General features: G+C 35.9%; 1 protein-coding gene across 1 annotated transcript in view; it reads right to left on the reverse strand.

Moving 5' to 3' along the window:
• Positions 1-22,717, reverse strand: part of LOC148943507 (uncharacterized) — a 452,088-nt gene that overhangs the window by 344,735 nt on the left and 84,636 nt on the right. Inside the window, exon 5 of the mRNA XM_089100994.1 lies at positions 16,815-16,913. Within this exon, the coding sequence (XP_088957120.1) occupies positions 16,815-16,913 (99 nt within the window). The remainder of the gene's footprint in view (positions 1-16,814; positions 16,914-22,717) is intronic.

Genomic DNA, 22,717 nt, shown 5'->3' on the forward strand with positions numbered 1-22,717 from the left:
CTACCACAAATCAGTATCAATAAACAAATGAAACCCAAAAAAAACATAAATCAAAACATATAACAGAGTCAAACTCAAAACGAGCAGAAATTAATGAGTAGGGTTCTAAACCTCTATGCTTTCTAAAAGTCAGAATATAATTTGTGCTTTACTGAAAAAATTCTTTTTAATGTTTTCATTTTTATAGCTTAAAGAAATCAAAAATTAACTGAGATTTTAAGGAAAAAATATCAGCATATGTATATTAAACTGACAATACACATTTTGTCAGTAAATTCATTTGAATTTTTTTCAGTAAAGTACAAATTATATTCTGGCTATTACAAAGCATAGAGGTTTAGAACCCTACTCATATTAATTTTTGCTCGTTTTGACTTTGACTCTATTATTTGTTTTGGTTTCGTTTTGTTTTGGGTTTCATTACTGAAAAAATGTAAATGTTTTGACTTTTATAACTTTAATAAATCAAATAATATTAACATTTTGATTACTAAATATCAGTATATGTATATTAAACTGACAATACACTTTCATTTGTAGTTTTTCAGTAAAGTGCAAATTTTGTTCTGACCTTGGGAAGGCATAGGGGGTTTTGCGCCCAACTTACGTTAATTTATGCTCGTTTTGAGTTTGACTCGGTTAATTATTGTAATTTTTGTTCGTTTTGGATTTCATTTATTTATCGATGCTGACTTGTGGTAGTTTCATGCTTGGTAGATTATTTGATTTTAGTTTTGCTCATTTTTGTCTAATGGAATTCTTTACTTTTCTTTGAAAAACTTATTTTGTGGAAAAAGTTTTTTTAATTAATTTCTGTTCGTTTTATATTGACATATTTTTTTCAAGGAAAATGAAAATAATACTTTAAATCTTTTCATTTTTTAAGACTTTATACTTTGGCCTGCTGTTTGTATGCTGGAGAAAAATTTTCAGCAATTTTTAACAGCATACACCCTTTTAAAAATCTGGACACAAATAGTACTGTTTAATTTAGTTTTATAACTCCTCTAGTTGACCTGTAATGGAAAACTTGATACCACTCGCAAAAAAAATCTGTTTACTTTCTTTGATAGCTTGGATACACTTACGCTCAGGGGCGTAGGGAGGGGGAGCAGGGGGGCCGCTGCCCCCCCCCTAGACCTTCAAAGTTACATTAGATATGGCTGAAAAAGCATATGGTGGGGGAAGCAGTTGATAAAAGGCCCTCCCTCACACTATCGACTGCCCCCCCCCTAGACAATATGCTGCCCACGCTCATGCTTACGCTATTTGGATTTGGTTAAATTTTAAGAGCAGAAGTAGCCCCGAACGTTTGAACATAATACCCTCAGTCGTTCTTGGGTTACTGCTGAGATGCCTTATTGGGAATTAGCATTATCACAGTGCACTTTGATTTAATCTTAAGTCAACATTTAGTTTTTAAACATATACAAATTGTATCTGAGGAAGACTAAAATCTATTCTATAATTCATATACAACAACTTTCTATATAAACCTTATGTGCCCCCAGGGTATAACTTACAACCCTTGCACTGAGGGCTCTGAGGGGTTTATCATCCTAAAAGACCTAATTTCCAGAACATTCGACTACGTTGAACAAAATGGATATCTCAAAATTTTGATTTGAAGTTTTTGGGAAAATGGTGGGTGTGAGAGGGGCGTTAGTTGCTATCCGATCACTTTCAACTTTAAAAAAAAGGCACTAGCCCTGTCAATTTCCAAGTGAATGAGCCCCTATGAGGTCTCGACGACAGCGATTTAAAAAACAACGGAATATGTCCCCAGGGCATAGCTTGCACTCCTTGCCCTGAGGGATGTTGGGGGTGGGTTTTTCATCCTGACAGACTTAATTTCCAAAACTTTCAACTACGTGGAATAAAATGGCTATCTAAAAATTTTGATTGGATGTGTTCTGGGAAAAGGTGGGCGACAGAGGGGGGTTAGTTGCCCTCAAATCACTTTTGACTATTAAAAAGGGTACTAATCCTTTGAATTTCAAATCGAATGAGCCCTTTTTCAAGTTTCTACGACAAAGAATTCAATAAAAACCTTATATGACCCCAGGGCATAACTTATAATCCTTGCCCTGGGGGCAAGGATTAAGGGCATAACTTATAATCGTTAAAAATATGTTTTCTATCTGGAAATCAACTACCCTGAACAAAATGGCTATCTCAAAATTTTTATTAGATGTGTTTGGGGAAATGATGGGTGTGGGGGGGGGGAGCTAGTTGCCCTCCAATCACTTTCGACTATTAAAAATGGCATTAGCCCTTTGAATCCCCAGTCGAATGAGCTTTTATTGAAGTTTTTTCTACAACGCCTTCTTTAAAAACCTTATATACCCCCAAGGCATTACTTAAAATCCTTGGCCTAAGGGATATGGGAGAGTGTCTTCCTGAAAATCATATTTTCTATTTGGAAATCAACTACGCTGAACAAGATGGCTATCTCAAAATTTTGATTGGATGTGTTTGGGGGAATGAATGGCGTGAGGGGGGGGGCAAGTTACACTCAAAGCACTTTCGACTATTAAAAAGGGTACTAGCCCTGTGAATTTACAATCGAATGAGCCTTTTTTGAAGTTTTTACGACAACTCCTTCTATAAAAACCTTATATGTCCCCAGGGAATAACATAAAACCCATGCCCCGAGGGATGGGGGGGAGTGTCCTCCTCAAAAACAAATTTTCTACCTAGAAATCAACTACGCTGAACAAATTGGCATTCTCAAAATTTTGATTGGATGTGTTTGGGGCATGATGGGTGTGGGGGAGGGGGCTAGTTGCCCTCCAATCACTTTTGACTATTAAAAAGGGTACTAGTGCTTTGAATTTCCAATCGAATGAGCCTGTTTTGAAGTTTCTAAGACAACACCTTCTATTAAAACCTCACATGCCCCCAGGGCATAACACAAAACCCTTGCCCTGCGGGTTGTGGGGGAGTTTCCTCCTAAAAAACATTTTTTCTATCTGGAAATAAACTCCGCTCAAAAAATTGGATATAAAAAAATTTTTATTGGATGTTTTTGGGGGACTGAGGGGGAGGGCGTGGGGGGATAGTTGCCCTCCAATCACTTTCGACTATTAAAAGGGGCACTAGCCCTTTGAATTTCCAATCAAATGAGCCTGTTTTGAAGTTTCTACGACAACGCCTTCTATAAAAACCTTATATGCCACCAGGGTATAACTTAAAACCCTTTCCCAGAGGGTTGTGGGGGAGTGTCCTCCTCAAAAACATATTTTCTATCTGGAAATCAAGTACGCTGAACAAAATGGCTATCTCAAAATTTTGATTGGATGTGTTTGGGGGATTGACGGCCGTGGGGGGGGGGCTTCAACACATTTATGTCAACCACTGTTTCACTCAGCCACTGTTCAACTCAGCCCCCATTCAAGTCAACATCCAATTAGCTTAACCCCCATGCAATTCAACCCCATATAATTCAATCTGAATTGACTTGAGCCCCATGAAACTCAACCCCCGTCCACCCAAATTCAATCCCATAAAATATGAGTAATACCATTATATTTCTTGTTTTATCCTGTTTGCAAACATCACGTATACTTTCCTGACAATGCAACGCCCCTCCACCCCTCCAAATGGTCCCATAAATTTCCCTAGGATATACAAAAAAAAGCTTAAAGAAAATACTAAAATAATAAAATTCTTCCTTTATAATTGTCGTTTGTTTCTATTAATCAGATTATCAATTTTCCTACCATTGTTATCCGCATTTTAAATCATTTCAAATAATATTTTCATCCAACAATGTATTGAAATCTCTGATCTGCCCTCGAAAGTTGTTTTGGTGCCACCCTTTTCACCAGTCTGTTGATGTAACTTCTATATGAATTACCTTCTGACAGGCGGAGAAAGTAACGAATGTTCAGTGAAGTACAATTGTCTTTCTATCTCTTTGGGGGGCATCCTCTAGGACGAGAATTATGTGCATTGCCTTCAAAAAGCTATCTTAGGGATAAAAGTGCTTTCCATACGCTTGGGTGTCCTTGCCATCTAAGTTGTTGCAGTTTTATTGTTGAGGATGGTATGTTTGACCTTGAGACTTTGGAGAAGCTTGGTGTTGATATTTATTATGGTAAGTGATCACAAAGGTATTTTGTATTGGTTTTGCTTCAAAGGCAGCAAGGCAAACATAATGATCTGTTTTAAGATTCCAAGTTTCTTACGGCAATAGATGGCAATAGGGATGATGCACGAGTTGAATAGCATTGCTTTACGCATTTCCAATAAATTCTTATTCCTCCAGATGGGCATAAGAGCATTAAAATAGGTATCTCTTGATGTTTCTGGAGTAGCTATTGTCAGAGGTGAGTAAGCTACCAATAATTTCCTCAACTACCCTCTATATTATCACCTCTAAGCGGGAGACTGAAAATTTCTGGGAATTTGGTTTACGTGAGCAGCACATGACTTTCGTTTTCGAGCTATCGATGTTCATTGTGTTGGTGGTTGTGTGAACGACGTCAGCTTAGAATTGGAGATCACAGAAGGACTCAGCAAATAGATCTATATCATCAGTGTAAGTTATTTTCTATCACTATTCCTCCTACGAGGACACCAGACGAACTATCCGTGAGTGAAAGGACTGCAGTTAAAAACAGATTGAAGAGCTTCCTACGACTAATGGTACTACTTCTGATTTATTAGCACTTTCTCTTTTGATGTAGTCAAAGCTAAATGGAGGTTGAGTTAAACAGGAGTTGAGTTGAATCAGGATTGAGTGGAAAGAGAGTTGAGTTAACTGGGTTGAGTTGAACGGGGTAGAGTTAAACAGGAGGTGAGTTGAACAGAATCGAGTTAAACGGGGGTTGAGTTACACACACACACCCTTTCCATCTGAATAAACAATGTATACATCTAACATGAAAACATCTAAACATCTAAAATCTAAAGTGAAAGGGTGTATACGAAACTTTTTTTTTAATTAGTTCGAAACTGAAAAAGGTTCCTATAGCGGATCTTTATCCCTGTTTCAAATCACCAAGACAAATAAACTTCTTAGGAAAAGTAGGAGAGACGTCAAATACAGGATACTCTACGTGTTATATGCTCGTGTGAGGCAGCTCATGTGAAGCACTTATGTGAAGTAGCTATATTACTCAGCTATGCGCTATATCAAATTTTTATTTATGGTATATGCTCCCTCTCTAAGTTTTCCTCTTTTTTCCGATGTTCAACAGCATTAATATTTAAACGTAAGACAAAATTTTTACATCATCGATAGCTGGATTTCAGCTTCATTCATCTATTGAGTTTTACGCTTGAAATTTACATTTGCGTTTTTTTTTTATGAAAATTGTGTTTAAACAATGGTTGACTGTATAACTTTTAAGCCTACTTAGATCTTTCATAGGCAGCGCAATCGCGCTGCCTAAGTAAAGAACGATGTTGGCACAATGTATTATTATATTTTTTTTTCCCTTTAAACCAGGGCACTTCGTATCGAAGGATTGTCGTAGAAACTTCAAAAAGGGCTCATTGGACTGGAAATTGGAATGGCTTGTGCCCTTTTTAATAGTTGAAAGTGATTTGAAGGCAACTAATACCCCTTTCACGCCCACCATTTCCCCAAACACATCCAATCAAAATTTTGAAATAGCCATTTTGTTCAGTGTAGTTGATTTCCAAATAGAAATTATGTTTTTGAGGAGGACACTCCCCCACAGACCTCAGGGCAAGGGTTGTAAATTATGCCCTGGGGGCATATAAGGTTTTTGTAGAATGTGTTGTCGTAGAAACTTCAAAAAAGGCTCATTCGATTAAAAATTTAAAAGGGCTACTGCCCTTTTTAATAATCGAAAGTAATTGGAGGGGAACCAACCAATCACCCACTCTCACGCCTACCTTTTCCCCTAACACTTCCAATAAAAATTTTGAGATAGCCATTTTGTTCAACGTAGTTGAAAGTTATAGAAATTATGTTTTTAGGGGTGAAACCCCCCCCCCCCCCCCCACACCCCCACAGCCCTCATAACAAGGGTTGTGAGTTATGCCCTGGGGGCATATAAGGTTTTTATAGAAAGCGTTGTCGTAGAAACTTCAAAAAGGGCTCATTTGATTGAAAATTGAAATGGCTAGTGCCCTTTTTAACAGTCGAAACTGATTGGAAGGCAACTAAAACCCCTTCAACGCCCACTATTTATCAAAACACATTCAATCAAAATTTTGAGATAGACATTTTGTTCAAAGTAGTTGAAAGGTCCGGAAATTATATCTTTGAGGATGACACTCCCCCTACATCCTTCAGGGTAAGGGTTGTAAGTTATGCCCTGGGGGCATATAAGGTTTTTATTGATAGCTTTGTCGTAGAAACTTGAAAAAGGGCACATTCGATTTGAAATTCAAAGGGCTAGTGCCCTTTTTAATAGGCGAAAGTGACTTGAGGGCAACTAACCCCTTTCTCACGCCCTCCTCTTCCCCAAACACATCCAATCAAAATTTTTAGATATGCTCTTGGGGCATATAAGGTTTTTATAAATAGTGATGCTGTAGAAAATTCAAAAAGAGCTCATTCGATTGGAAACTAGAAGGGCTTGTACCCTTTTTAATAGTCGAAAGTGATTGGAGGATAAATAACACCCCTCTCACACCCACCATTTCCCCAAACACATCCAATCAAAATTTTGAGACAGCCGTTTTGTTCGGCGTAGTTAAATGGGTCCGGATATTATGTTTTTGAGGATGACACTTCCCCCACATCCCTCAGGGCAAGGGTTGTAAGTTATGCCCTGGGGGCATATAAGGTTTTTTTTTTCACAGAAAGCGTTGTAGTAGAGAATTCAAAAAGGAATAATTCGATTGGAAATTGAAACGGCTAGTGCCTTTTTTAATAGTCGTAAGCGATTCAGGGATAACTAACCCCCCTCTCATGTCCATCTTTTTTTTGGACCCATTATATCATAATTTTCAGAAAACTATTTTGTGCTCCGGAGGTGAGAGACCAAGAAATTATGTATTCGAGGATGATAACCCCATCACAGCTTTCGTGGTAAGGGGTGCAAGTTATTCCCTGGGGGCATGTAAGGTTCTTATTGAAAGCGGTGTCGTAGAAACTTCAAAAAGGGCTCAGTAGATTGGAAATTGAAAGGGCAAGTGCCCTTTTTAATAGTCGGAAGTGATTGGAGGGCAATTAACCCCCTCTCATGCCCACCATTTCCCCAAACACATCCAATCAAAATTTTGAGATAGCAATTTTCTTCAACTTAGTTAAAAGTTCTCAAAATTAGGTCTCTGAGGATGACACCACCCTCCCCAAGCCCTCAGGGCAAGGGTTTTAAGTTATACCCTGGGGGCATATAAGGTTCTTATTGAAAGTGGTGTCGTAGAAACTTCAAAAGGGCTCATTCGATTGGAAATTGAAGGGCCTAGTACCTTTTTAAATAGTTGAAAGTGGTTGGAGAGCAACTAACCCCCCTCTCACACCCACCATTTCCCCAAACAAATCCAATCAAAATTTTGAGATAGGTGTTTTGTTTAACGTAGTTGAAAGCTCTAGAAATTAGGTCTTTGAGGATGACAACCCCCTCACAGCCCTCAAGGCAAGGGTTGTAATTTATGCCCTGTGGGCATATAAGGTGTTTATAGAAAGCGTTGTCGTAGAAACTCAAAAAGGGCTCATTCGATTCGAAATTGAAAGGGCTAGTGTCCTTTTTAATAGTCGAAAGTTATTGGAAGGCTTGATATTTTCAAGCAGTTCATGGTAACGAACTGCAAGTAAGGAGCGACCCGGCTCAATGGTAACCGAAACCCTATAAAACGGAATTTTGATACCAATAGATACATCAAAAGAATTAAATTTTAATTCTGATTTCATGTATAAGTTTCATCAAGTTTAATCTTACCCATCGAAAGTTACGTGCCTGAGAAAATTTGGCTGATTTTCGAAAAAAGGGGGAAAGACCCCCTAAAAGTTACAGAACTTAATGAAAACCACACCATCATATTCAGCGTATCAGAGAACCCTACTGTAGACGTTTCATGCTCCTATCTACAAAAATGTGGAATTTTCCATTTTTTGTCAGAAGAAAGATCACGGATGCGTGTTTATTTGTTTTTTTTCTTTTCTTCAGGGGTAATCGTACTGACCCAGTGGTCCTAGAATATCGTAGAAGGGCTCATTGGAACGAAAATTAAAAGTTCTAGTGCCCTTTTTAAGTGACCAAAAAATGGAGGGCAACTAGGCCCCCTCCCACGCTCATTTTTTTCTCAAAGTCACCTAATTAAAATTTTGAGATAGCCATTTTGTTCAGCATAGTCGAAAATCTAATAAATATGTCTTTTAGGATGACTTAATCTCCCACAGTTCCCAGGAGAAGGGCTGCAAGTTATGAACTTTGCCCATTGCTTACACATTGTATTGGTTATTGGGAAGTATACAGACGGAAGGATTTTTCTGGTGGGGGGGGGCTGGAGGAGGGGGTTACTCGGGAGAATATTTCCGTGGAGGATGTTTCTTTGGGGTAAGGGACATTTCTATGAAGGGGGCGCCAGATTTCCAAGCATTATTTAAACAATTATCAGAAATTAAATTTAAAAAAAAACAAGTTTTTTAAACTGAAAGTAAGAAGCAACATTAGAACTTAAAACGAACAGAAATTATTACGTATATGAGGGGGTTCTCTCCCAAGTCAATACCTCGCTCTTTACGCTACAGTTTTTTTTTAGTGCTTTCAAAAGAGCTATCTATTCTAATTAAACGGCCTTTGTGATTCAGGGGTTTGTGAATTAATTTTTTTTAAAACTTTTATCGTAAAGAGCGCGGTATTGACTTAGGGGAAAACTCCCTCATATACGTAATAACATATACGTAATAAAAAATACAATAAAAAACACAAGCGATACGGCTCAATAGTAATCGAAACTTTTCAAAACGGAATTTTGATGTCAATAAACGTATCAAAAGAATGGGCTTATAATGCTGATTCTAAATATATAAATTTTATTAAGTTTAGTATTTCTCATCAAAGGCTACGAACCTGAGAAAATGTACTCTATTTTTTAAAGTGGGGGGAAACATCCCCTACAAGTGAAAAAATTTTAATTAAAATCACACCGTCGGATTCAGCGTATCAGAAAACCCTATTACATAGGTTTCAAGCTCATATCTGCAAAAATCTACAACTTTGTATTTTTTGCCAGAAGAAAAATATACGAATATAGAAGTTCGTTACGTAAGTTAATTTGTAAATTACGCCAGAACCAAATTTAGAGACAGCCATTTAGCAAAAGAAAAGTTAAATTTTTATGCAAATTTCGTTTACTTATTCAATGACGGTGAGCCAAAATAAAAGCTGCATTAACTAAAAAACGATCAGAAATTAAATAAAAAAAACAATTTTTTTTAACTGAAAGTAAGGAGCGACATTAAAACTTAAAACGAACAGAAATTATTCCCTATGTGAAAGAGACTGTCCCTTCCTCAACGCCTCGCTCTTTACGCTCAAGTTTGACTCTGTTTCACAACTTTATTTTTTAAAACAATAAGAAACTTTAGCGTAAAGCGCGAGGCGTTGAGGAGGGGGCAGCCCCTTTCATATACGAAATAATTTCTGTTCGTTTTAAGTTTTAATGTCGCTCCTTACTTTCAGTTTAAAAAAATTGTTTTTTTATTTAATTATAGTAAAGATCGGTGTGGGTACAATGTATTATTATTATTATTATTATTATTATTTTTTTTTTTAGACCAGGGCAATTCATATCGAAGGAGGTGTCGTAGGAACTTCAAAAGGGTTCATTCGTTTGAAAATAGAAAGAGCTAATGCCCTTTTTAATAGTCGAAAGTGATTGGAGCAACTAGTCCCCCTCCCACGCCCCCCCTCCCATTTGCCCATTATGTTTAAAAACTAAATGTTGCCTTAAGATTAAAGAAAAATGCACTGTGTTAATGCTAATTCCCAATAAGGCATATCAGCAGTATCCCAAAAACGACTGAGGGAATTATGTTCAAACACTCAGGGATACTTCTGCTCTTAAAATTTATCCAAATCAAATTAGCGTAAGTGTATCCAAGCTATCAAAGAAAGTAAACAGATTTTTTTGCGAATGGTATCAAGTTTTCTATTTCAGGTCAGGTATAGGAGGTATAAAACTAAATTAAATACTACTATTTGTGTCAAGATTTTCAAAAGGGTGTATGTTGTTTAAAATTGCAGAAAATGTTTCTCCAACATACAAATAGCAGGCCAAACTATAAAGTCTTAAAAAACGAAAGGATTTAAAGTATTATTTTCTTTTTCCCTGAAAAGACTATGTTAATATAAAACAACATAAATTAATTTAAAAAAAATTTCCACAAAATAAGTTTTTCAAAGAAAAGTAAAGAACTTCATTAAACCAAAAATGAGCAAAAATGAAATCACATAATCTACCAAGCGTGAAACTACCACAAATCAGCATAGACAAATAAATGAAACCCAAAACGAACAGAAATAACAATAAATAACCAAGTCAAACTCAAAACGAGCAAAAATTAACATGAGTAGGGCTCAAAACCCCTATGCCTTCCCAAGGCCAGAACATAATTTGAACTTCACCGAAAAAAATACAACTGAATGTGCATTGTCAATTTAATATACATATACTGATATTTAGTAATCAAAATGTTAATATTATTTGATTTATGAAAATTATAAATGTAAAAACATTTATATTTTTGAGGACCTATTGAAAATAGAGAACCGATTTTCTATATTTTGAAAATTTTACTAGGCCTATTAAAATTCTAGTCATTGAAATTCTACTGATTATAGTAAATGAGTAGAGTCATAGAAGAATTATCAAACCTTGGGATAACGGGTTGGAGAGAGCTATCTTACCTGATCAAAGATTGGCAGGTTCGATCCCACTTGTCTCAAGGAATTTATTTCGAATTCTTTCTTGTTTAATTTTTTTTTTTTGTATGTCCTAATGTCATTCTTTACTCTCATTTGAATAAACTTATTTTTTTTTCTTGTTTGTTTTTAATACCATATTACCGTTTGGCCTAAACGTGAGGAGAGATACCATCCACTCAACCACGACTCTTTTAACCGACCTTTAACTTTTACAGAATATTTATATAGTGCTGTTCTCTTGTAGTAGATATTTCGGTTGCATGGCTCTGATACTTTTTTTAAACTTTTCTTCCGTTTTGCTTTATATACGTAACAATGGCCTTCCTATCAATCTATTCTTACCTGCAAGTTCCTCTCCGTAGAGGAAATGGAACCGAATTTTTCGTATCCTCAAACACATCAGAGTATATATATATATATATATATATATATATATATATATATATATATATATATATATATATATATATATATATATATATATATATATATATATATATATATATATATATATATATATATATATATATTTCGAATTCCTTCTTGTTTAATTTTTTTTTTTGTATGTCCTAATGTCATTCTTTACTTTCATTTGAATAAACTTATTTTTTTATTCTTGTTTGTTTTTAATACCATATTACCGTTTGGCCTAAACGTGAGGAGAGATACCATCCACTCAACCACGACTCTTTTAACCGACCTTTAACTTTTACAGAATATTTATATAGTGCTGTTATATATATATATATATATATATATATATATATATATATATATATATATATATATATATATATATATATATATATATATATATATATATATATATATATATATATATATATATATATATATATATATATATATATTTATATATATATATATATATATATATATATATATATATATATATATATATATATATATATATATATATATATATATATATATATATATATATATATATATATATATATATATATATATATATATATATATATATATATATTTATATATATATATATATATATATATATATATATATATATATATATATATATATATATATATATATATATATATATATATATATATATATATATATATATATATATATATATATTTATATATATATATATATATATATATATATATATATATATATATATATATATATATATTTATGTTCCAAAATTCTATGTTCCAAAATCCTTCACTGAAGGTTTACAAGAAGCCCACCCGTTTACCCCACCCCCCTCCCATCCCTATTAATAAGTTTCATAAATCGTCTACTCACCAAGAAGCTACTGCAACGCTAGCAGGCTACCACACCATCGTAGAGATGTTTAATTGCTCATTAAAAACTATTGCTCATATCTACTAGGTTTTTTTTAATTCTACCATTTATTAAATTTCAATGTTAGCTAGTTCCTTGGCAGAATTTGTAATGAAATTTTTGTCTTTAACACGGTCAGCCAACAGGAGGATTGAAAAATGATTTTTAAGAGATGGAATGCTCTTAAGAGAAATAAATTCACCGAATAAAACATAGTTGGATTATGAAGTTCTAGATGACCATTCCTCGACGTACCACCTGTTCGCAAAAGTTCCCTTCATAAGAAATAGTTTAATCCTCTCACTCTTTACCGTAGAAACTTTAATTAACTCAGTGCTTCAGTTTCATAACGTTTTTAATACCCAGTGCTAGTAATTTCTAAGTGGTTTAATCTTGATAGATTATTTTAATTAATGCATGAAACCAGGAGGGAACAAGCAAAAATTGCGAAAGTGGTTGTTGTAAACATTACTAACAGGATTTTCGGATTTTAAATTACAGAAAATAAAGTGTATTTTTGACATGTGAAAGTATGTTTTTTTTTTTTCAATTACGGTTTCGTCCCCTTCTATATGATCATTTTCAGATAATTTCACATTTTTTATAAATGTGATGCACTCATTTTTTAAAGCATGTTCCGGGAAGGTATTTTGTCAAGCATTCTGATTCAAAAGGGAATAGAGATCATCCAGTTTGCAACAACATTCTTTGTAGATCACTAAATCCATAACCCAAGTATGGCGTAATTTTGTCAAAATCCTGTGTGGGGGAGTGGGGGAAAATTCAGAGCCAATTTTCACAGATGAAGTGAAAATGACAGAGAAAGCTTAAAAATGAGCCATATGGTAATGAAAAAGGCAAAGATATGCAAAAGAAAGCTGACCTGTTTCAGTTGATGCTTGGATTATGCAGGCTTATCTTAATTTTTGACAACATTTTTGGAGGAACTAAATTTCACCTGGGGGGCGGGGGACTGGGGTCTGGGAGAAAACCGTGGTCTAAGAGAGGCAGGTGCTCCCTCAGTCCCATAGTGAATCACGTTTATGGCGCCAACCTCTTGCCACTTAGTGACTGGAGAAGTGTAGGCATCTGGTTCTGGAACCATTCAAGGTTGTATATCAAAAGAAGGATTTCTTATTGCTATACTTACTTATTTAATTATTTACTTGACAATTCCGCCGTAATATTCTCTCGACGCAAGATTCTGCATCCAAAGAGGAAGAAAAACAAATGAAAACAGTTCTGTAGGGGAATCCAGATAACTCTTCCCAAACTTTTGAAATGAAAACAAACTTATCGTACTTACACAAGAAATGGTGTTTTTTTTTGAAATTTCCATTTATTTGTAAGTAATGAATGCCTGTTCTATTTAGGGACAGGTCAAGTAACTTCCTAAGCCTGAAGCACATTTCTGTTGAGCTAGCAAAATTTCCAACAAGCATGCCGATATGTAAACCTGTCCACTTAGTTAACCTTTTGTGTAGAAGCTACTCGCCTGGAGGTAATTTCTTGAGTGCTACTAAATTTTATTTTTTTTAACAAAAAATTAAAGGTCTATTTCTTTTTTAAAAAACAAAATTATAATAAGAAAGACACTATTTTTCCCTAGATTGGAGGTGATTAGAAACTATACAAAAAATAAGTTTTCAACTGAAACTAAGGAGCAACGTTAAAACTTAAAACGAACAGAATTTATTCCATAAAAAAAAGATCATGGCAGTGTTGTTTCTAAACAAAATTTTAATCAAAACTGAGCAGAGATTAATTAAAAAAACAGACTTTTTCCGATGGAAGTAAAGAGCGAAGTTGAAACCTAAAACGGACAAAAATTATTACTTCACAGCCTATCTAACATATATCAATAAAACTAGTGCAAATAAATCAACTGGTGATATTTCCCTATGTTTGCAGGATTACAGAAAACTAGCACTTTACAGAAAACACAAAATAATATAAGAGTTTGGGTACGGTAAAAATAAACACTTAGGGGGACTTTTAACAGTTAAAAGTAAAGAATTTTTAGATTGTTGCTTTATTTATTTATTTTTTCATTTAACTTGGCATCATTACTGCACAATGAGCTCAGTTCCAGGATTGACAGTCATTTTGAATCTAAAAAGACATTTCATGATATATTTTATTAACAAGTTTGGAGTGAAGGAATCTTATTAGTATTAAGACTACAGACTGGCTTTTAAATTTGTATCACAACTTGAAATAAGCGTTTTATAGAGAGAAATAACAGGATCTCCAGAGTTCATATTATGGTTGATATGTTCTTCATTTCGAGCCATACTAGGTGAGACCAAGATGTTACCCGATAAATCAATCCATTATTTTTTTGCTGTTTAGTGACTTCAAACTTATTATTTTTGTGGCCTAAGTTTTTAAGATGATTTTAATTGTATACTGAACGTTACTGATATCACAGCTCCTGCGGGACTACGAAAAGTGTTATAGATGAGTTTGCTGTTGTATTTACTTTTGACTCCTAAATCAATATTCTTGTTTTTTTACGTGACTTTTGTGTTTTCAGTAAAGCACTAGTTTTCTCTAATCCTGCAAGCATAGGGAAATATCACCAGTGGATTTATTTGCATTAATTTTATTGATATATGTTAGATAGGCTGTGAAGTAATGATTTTTGTTCGTTTTAAGTTTCAACTTCGCTCTTTACTTCCCTCGGAAAAAATTTGTTTTTTAAATTAATTTCAGTAAGGCCTAATCCATGTATTTTGCTACTTTACTCTTAATTTGGAGAAGATCTTCAGTGTAATATACAATTTCTAAGAACACGGATTAAGGTATGTGGCAATCGTGAAGAGTGTGATCTGAACAAGGCCTATAAGCATAGAAGGTATTTTATCTAGCCAAGCCTTTTGGAGGTTCTCAACAACATTTGAGAGCCCACCCTCACTAAACGTAGTTTGAGAATGGGCTATGTCATCTTATGGATACAGTTGTGCATGCTGTGTATCTTCATATATGAGTCAGTATATTGAATAGATTCTTCTTCTTTTCAGCCATTTGCGAAGCAATTTTCTATGTTGGATCTTTTCTGCAGGATGCTTACTAGTAGATGCTAAAAAAAGCCAAAATAATATCACCTTCGGTATCGATATTTACGTTCCAATATTCGATATTGATATTCAGTGCGATATATCGACATCGATATCCGACATCACCCAACACTAATTCTATAGCGCAACAGGAAGATGGCCGTGCAACTGTAAAAAAAAATGAAAGAAGAACAGGAAAGAAAATAGAGAAATTTCAAATCAAGCAAGGGTTTAAGTGAAGATCGGTTATTTTCCTGTATAAGAGTGCTTGCTTTATCATAAAGTTTTGAAAATGGCTTCAGAGACGAGGGAAAAGTGGATATCCAAATAACAGAACAATATGAAACTTAAGACTCAACTAGGCTGCAGAACAAATTTCTAAGAATCGGCTTTGAAAATATATGTTTGAGCTTTGTAGGGATTCCGAGACTCTCTGAGACTTTCATTTTAATCAGGTCAATATGATGCTTGAAGGAAAGATTTTCGTCAAGAAAGATGCCTATGAATCGAACGTAACGATCCTTAGGTCGACTTAGAGAACCTCTTGATATGTGTATTTCACTTAAGTCAGGGCAAGTCTTTGAGACTCTGGAGAAAATGAGAAAAAATGACTTTCCGACATAATACACGTAATACACGTAAATTAGTCCTTCCCCCTAAGACCATTATTAAACCAACTTATTTATTTCGATAAACTGAGCCCTCACTATTCACGTTTGCAGATGACATTTCATTAAATTTGCACATTTTCTGGCTGTACAGTTTCTTCTATGAATCTACAAGGAGAATCCTTGAAGTTAGGTCTTAGTTTTGACCCAGAGAAGACGGTTGCATCTGTGTTTATTTCCAAGGAGAGCGCATGGGTTTCCTTTGCCCGATATTCATGTCAAATTTAATCAAAATCATACATATTTTGGGATGTAGATTGGAAGAGGTGTACGTGAATTTTTAAATCTAGGCATCGAGTCCATAGAAAAAAGTCTTTCCTACGTATCTGAATGTTGCCTCCACACTGAAGAGACATACAATATCGATATTGTAGAGGGATTGATCGAGCAAGGCGTTTTAATACTTTTGTTGTTCTACATTTACTTGTTTTTCCCCATCTGAAGTTATATCTGTAACCGTAATAAGCTACGAGTTTGTTCCATCTTATTTTAATCTGTGACGTATCTTTTGTATTTACCTCCAAATCCCAACACTTACATGTGCAGAGAGTTTCCTCTTACCAGCCCAAAGTCAGAAATTTCCAAATAGTATCCAAGACATTTTAACTGAATATGTGTATTCAACTCATCCAAGGGTTCAATTATTTCAATCAGTATCATTCAGTTAATCTAAATTTATTTTTTCAATTGGGTCTTAGGGCCTATTTTCTCTTATTCTGTATTATTTCAAAAAAAGAACCTGAGCTATCTGTTTTATTATAGGTTGGAAACTAGTTTTGAAACTGAAAACAAACAGTTGAGGTGATCAATGACTAACAACTCTGCTATGATGTTTAAAGTTTTAGTTTTGCAAAAATCATTTGGATCAACAAAAAGAAACAATAAAAAAAAATACCTGTGGAGTTGCATTTGCGGCCAGTCTAGCACAAGACGGACAAACCAAGGCTTTACAATCGCAGCATGGCTGCCCAGGGGGTCCATTCTTACCAGTAACCTAGAATGAATAGTATCTTCAGAAACTTTTCCTGTCACATAAATGACACCGCGCATGTTTAAAATATTTCCATGGCTGCACCCTTATGGCCAACCTAGTAAAGAACGAGCCCTAGCTCATGGTAACAATAATGTAAAATTATGTTGTGAAAGGCAGAAGTAAAGTAAGAAGAATCGCCATTTGAAGCTGACTCATGAATGGTAACTGTTATTTCGATTAATTTACTGTTAAAAGTTCATCACAAAGACTACTACTAATAATAATATTATTACTAAGTCAAGCCATTTCTACACTTTTCAAAGACTTTTTCAAATTCAACAACCAGTAAACGCAACATCAGTCAGCCAGTTGATTCAGACTCCGGTAAATTTTTTTACTTGGAGGTGATAGACTCTTTCACGAGCCAGATGGACTGACGTTTTATGCAAAATATACCTCTGCTCGACGCTTTATCGGCCCTCTATACTTCAAGATTTGATTTTCTTGAATTTTGAAAGCTGAAAGGGTAATGTATGATTATAAACTGATTCCAGATGTTGATGACTATGCCCTAGAATCCCAGCTTTCTCTTACAAAGTTGCATCTTTCAAAATGTGACACTTTAAAAATGGATATAATCCGGGTTATCAAAATTTTATCCGACTTACGAATTGCCTATTCTGCAGTACTAAAACTGATGAAGCCATTTGCTACTTTACTTGTGACCACTGCCAGTAATGAATGATTCTTCTCGGCATTAGGCCGTGTAAAGGATTGTCTGTGACCGGCAATGGGAAATGACAGACTCAGTAATCTTATGATTATGGCCGTTGAAAAAGAGGAGAAACTCAATCTTGTTCTGTTTTTCCTATCTTCATTAAAAAACGAGAAAAATATCCTTGCCGCCTCCCCCACATTTTCGTGAATTGGCACCACTAAAAGGCCACCAATTTGGTTTCTTTTTTTTTGCGGTCTTGTAGGCATATTTGATGCTAATGAAAAATATTTTCTGAATACAACACATATTATACAATGTATATTGTCATTGCAATACTATCATGTACCGTTTTTGCTTTTTAAATGCATCTGAATGTGACCTCATTCACATGAAAAAGTATTTTTTTCAAAACTGAGGCTCTAGAGTGTAGTCAGCTGAAGGGTAAACGTCCTGCGATGACCTACAAAATATTTCCATGCCCCACCGTTGGGGTATGCACCGCACGTTGGGAATCACGGATCTGGAATAAAATTGGACGTCAAGAAAATGAAAATTCAATCAGTGAAAGACGGCTTCTGTCTTAAGTTACTAAACCAGTTCATAATCCTGAAAAGCTATGATGAAGATCCCACCACCCAATGAAAAAATTCCAGGACACCACTGGAAAGGTGGTTGCTGAAGTTATTGACTATAGTCCTAGAAACATGAGAAAAAATTATACCTCAGAGAAAACTGTAAAGCTAATTGAGGCTAGACGACAGGCATCATACGCATCAACCACAGTAAAAAGAAGTTGTTACACAAACAGGTTAAGATCAGCCTACGTCAGGATGGCTAACAATTCTGGTACCAGGTTGCCTTAGATACGGATTGCCAGAGATATTGACACGAGAAGGGGGTATAGAACCCTCAAAGAAATAATCGGAAGACAGGTACCTATCGCTATTCCCTTAAAAGACACTCAAGGTAATATGATTCCTGACGTACAAAATAGCCATTTTGCTCAGCGTAGTTGATTTCCTGATATAAATAATGTTTTTGAGGAGGAGACTCCCCCACAGCCTTTATGGCAGGGGTTGTAAGATATGCCCTTGGGCATATGAGGTTTTTACAGAAAGTTTTGTTGTAGATATTTCAAAAAAGACTCATTCGTTTGAAAATTCGAAGGGCTAGTGCCCTTTTTAATAGTCGAAAGTGATTAAAGGGCAACTAACCCCACCTCTCAAGCCCACCTTTTCCCCAAATACATCTAATCAAAATTTTAAGATAGCCATTTTGTTCAACGTAGTTGAAAATTCTGGAAATTAGGTGTTTGAGGATGACAACCCCCCAACAGCCTTCTGGGCAAGGGTTGTAAATTATGCCTTGGGGGCATATAAGGTTTTTATAGAACGCGTTGTCGTAGAAACTTCAAAAAGGGCTCATTCGATTGGAAATTGACATGGCTAGTGCCCTTTTTAATAGTCGAAAGTGATTGGAAGGAAACTATTACCCCTTCGACGCCCACCATTTCCCCAAACTCATCGAATCAAAATTTTTAGATAGCCTTTTTGTTCCAAGCAGTTAAAAGTTCAGGAAATTATACCTTTGATCAGGGCACTTCCCCCACAGTCTTCAGGGTAAGAGCTATAAGTTATACCCTGGGGGCACATAGGTTTTTATTGAAATCTTTGTCTTGTCTACCATAAATCAGCATCGATAAATAAATGAAACCCAAAACGAACAGAAATTACAATAAAGAACCGAGTCAAACTTAAAACGAGCAGAAATTATCATAAGTTGGGCTCAAAACCCCTATGCTTTCCCAAGGCCAGAACATAATTTCCAATTTACTGAAAAAAAATACAAATAAATGTGCATTGTCAATTTAATATACATATACTGATATTTAGTAATCAAAAAGTTATTATTATTTGACATATTAAAGTTATAAAAGTAAAAACATTTATATTTTTTCAGTAAAGTGCAAATTATATTCTAGTCATGTGAAGGCATAGGGGTTTAGAGCCCAACTTATGTTAATTTCTGCTCGTTTTGAATTTGACTCAGTTATTTATTGTGATTTCTGTTCGTTTTGGGTTTCATTTATTTATCGATGCTGATTTGTGGTAGTTTCACGCTTGGTAGATTATTTGACTTTATTTTTGCTCATTTTTTGTTTAATGGAGTTCTTTACTTTTTTTGAAAAACTTATTTTGTGGAAAAAGTTTTTTTAATTAATCACCTTAAAGACCTGCTTTATCCAAATATAGACAGGCAAGATGCAACAATGATGGTGCCACCAACAGCTGAAAAACCACCGTATGATATTAGTCCAAAAAATCTAAGATTTCTTGGACAAAATTGCAATATAAAATATTTTTACACCGTCTTGCAGAGAAAAAAATTCTGTACAACATATCAAAAGTCCCAAAAAATCCCCTGGGTGGAACAGGGTCAAAAAGAGGGGAAAGGGGGAAAAAGGGGAAAATTGTAAAAACTCATGGGCAGATTTATTGTGCGCTCGAACTTCACGTCTGCTCTTTTTCTGCGCGGAGAAATCGAAAAAAGAAAGTTATGTTGTTTTATCGCTGGACTTGGTTTGATTTCCGCCTTTAGCGAGGGAGGGGGAAAACAGTATCCTCGAGAGTTATACGATTTTGCTCTTTTCAAAACGTTGCCCCTAAGGTTTTTTGACCCGACGATTTAAAAAAACATGGTATTAGATTTGTATCTTGATTTTCTACAGTGATTTCACCGTAGGGGAGACAATCCATCGAGCCTTCAGAGTACGTGGGCAGATTTACTTCAACTATATAATAGAAACATAATACAAAACTAAATGTAAGAAATGAAACAAATCAGGGAACTTCGATAATCACAGCAAAAGATAATTACGGGTTATATTGAACTAAAAAGGATAAGATCAATGATTTGTACTAAACATCATCTTCTTCATCGTTATCAACAAAAACATCTTTAGTGCAACTCACAATCCCTTGGCAGTCTTTGCAAGCAAGTGTGCAAGGCAATCCATTTTTTCGGGAACTACAGCGTGAACTGTCACACTTGGGACGAGTGCAGCTACAACGAATGAAATTTAGCAGATGAGGCGGAGCAGGTCCGATGCCTGTCATGATCGGAGGGAAGTGTCCGTCACGTAATCACCAACCCCAGTCCTTCGGGTCGAGTTCTGACGCAGCATTACGCCACTCCATTATCTGATAGAAGACTGACGCAGCCGATGGAGTTGGTGGAAGTCTCTCTGGGTTTACAAAAGATAATGTCTTTGAGCTGTTCAGTTTCTCACGAAAAACCCTGTACCTAACTTTGCTGAGACCCTCCCCTTTCTTAGCCTTGTAGAAACACAGCAAAATATTTTCACCGACTAGCTGGACTTCTTCCTTCCTAGATTGCGGATTAAGGAACACTTCACAGTTTTTCCTAAATTCTTCATGGCTTTTTAGGAATGGCAGGACAGCCTGCTTTCCTATCCGAAACAAACGGGACGTCGTTTCGCAACCCAGAAGAGCTTGGTCAACGGGAATAGAGTGACAAACCTGTCCCAGCAAACGTTTAATAAAGTTGATGTGCCAGTATTTAGTTGACAGCGCTCTTGATTTGGTACTGGTTTGGAATTAGAGATCCCTGGCTTCCGGAGGCAGGTTATGGAGGAGAAGGATCAATAAATCAGTGTCGTTCCCGACTACTGCGGTTACCCCTTCATTGTCGGCATCAACACCTGTCAATGTAATCAGAACGTCCGCATCTCTCTCTGCATGAAGGACAGTGAGGCCGGCTTGGACAAGCTTCTTACCAATAGTTCGAACAATGTACTGCTTATTGTTGGGGTTCCGCAAGAAGTCCTCCTTCTTCCTTTGCAGTTTCATGCTCACTGAGAAATAGACGGTCAGACACTGGATACCTTTCGCTCGTCTAACTTGGGTGACATCTTTGGTAGACGGACCTAAAGTGTAACCATCAAAGAATACAGAAGCATTTTAATACTCCTGTGTCACGAAGGAAACGTAAATGTTGCAAATCTGTTCGAAGTGTTTCCTGTTTTCCATGGAATATGCTGGAGTAGCCATCCGCCATCGGTCATGTGTTTTTCCACCTATTTTGATAGGATGTTCACAGGTTCTGCCTTTGCTAATTTCCAAATAGCTTTTGCTAACTCCGCTTTATCTGGGTGTCATGGCAGGCTTGACGATTCGAAAGGAGCAATAGGATAGAAGGAGAGTTTGAATCTGAGAGTTTCTTCCACATTGCCTCCAGCTCTAGTTGCCACCGCTGCAAGACGTTGGAATAGAAGACTTAAGTCCATTTGTATGTCTTCACCGTCAGCTTCGAAAATATTGCCTTGATAGGCCATCGTAATCGCTTTGCTCTTACATTTGAAGATGTAGCGATCGGCAGCGGCGTCGTCTATTGAATTTCAGAATTTTTTTTTATGGCCTTTGCTTCATCCGCGTTGACATCCCTTGCTGCTGTCATACCATGCGATATATTGCGTAATCGAGTGCAGTTGTCCTACGGACAGGACTGTACAAAAAAACTACTGAAGCCTCTATGTCCGTTTTACTTCTTTCTATCCGAGCTGGTCTTGCGGAAACGTGCTGGCCAGATGACACGTACTTAACACCGGTGAGTGACTACACAAGCTCATTAATTTCAGCTCGTACTGGCATTGACACTTTCCAGATCAACCTTTGCGTCTAAATCATTCCATTTCCTCTCGTGATTCCCCCGCTTCTTTGTTGCAACAAACTCATTAGTACTTGCTCAATTACTAAGTTGTGAGAGAGCCCAGCCCAAAATTTATCGCTTTTTCGAATGGCAAACATCCCATCCGTGATGTCTTTATACAGCTTCTGGTTACTTTCTTTCTGCTCTTCCATTTGCCGAAGAAATGTTTTCACCAACTTCGTTTACAGTTTGTGGCCTGCAGTTGCAAAGTATCTCAGAGAGTGCTTGAAGATACTGCACTCAGTTTCCGGTCCGTTCTGCCAGGATGGCCTTCTTAAGCACTCCGAACATTTCTGAATACTGAAGCCATATTTTTGCAGTCCTTTTGTTCTGCAGCGTGTCTTGAAACTCTCTCATTCGCGTTTGTATTCGACGTACT

Source organism: Artemia sp. Qi Xiang Cuo, chromosome 15, assembly GCF_049724085.1.
Source record: "Artemia sp. Qi Xiang Cuo chromosome 15, ASM4972408v1, whole genome shotgun sequence".
NCBI classification, from domain to species: Eukaryota; Metazoa; Arthropoda; class Branchiopoda; order Anostraca; family Artemiidae; genus Artemia; species Artemia sp. Qi Xiang Cuo.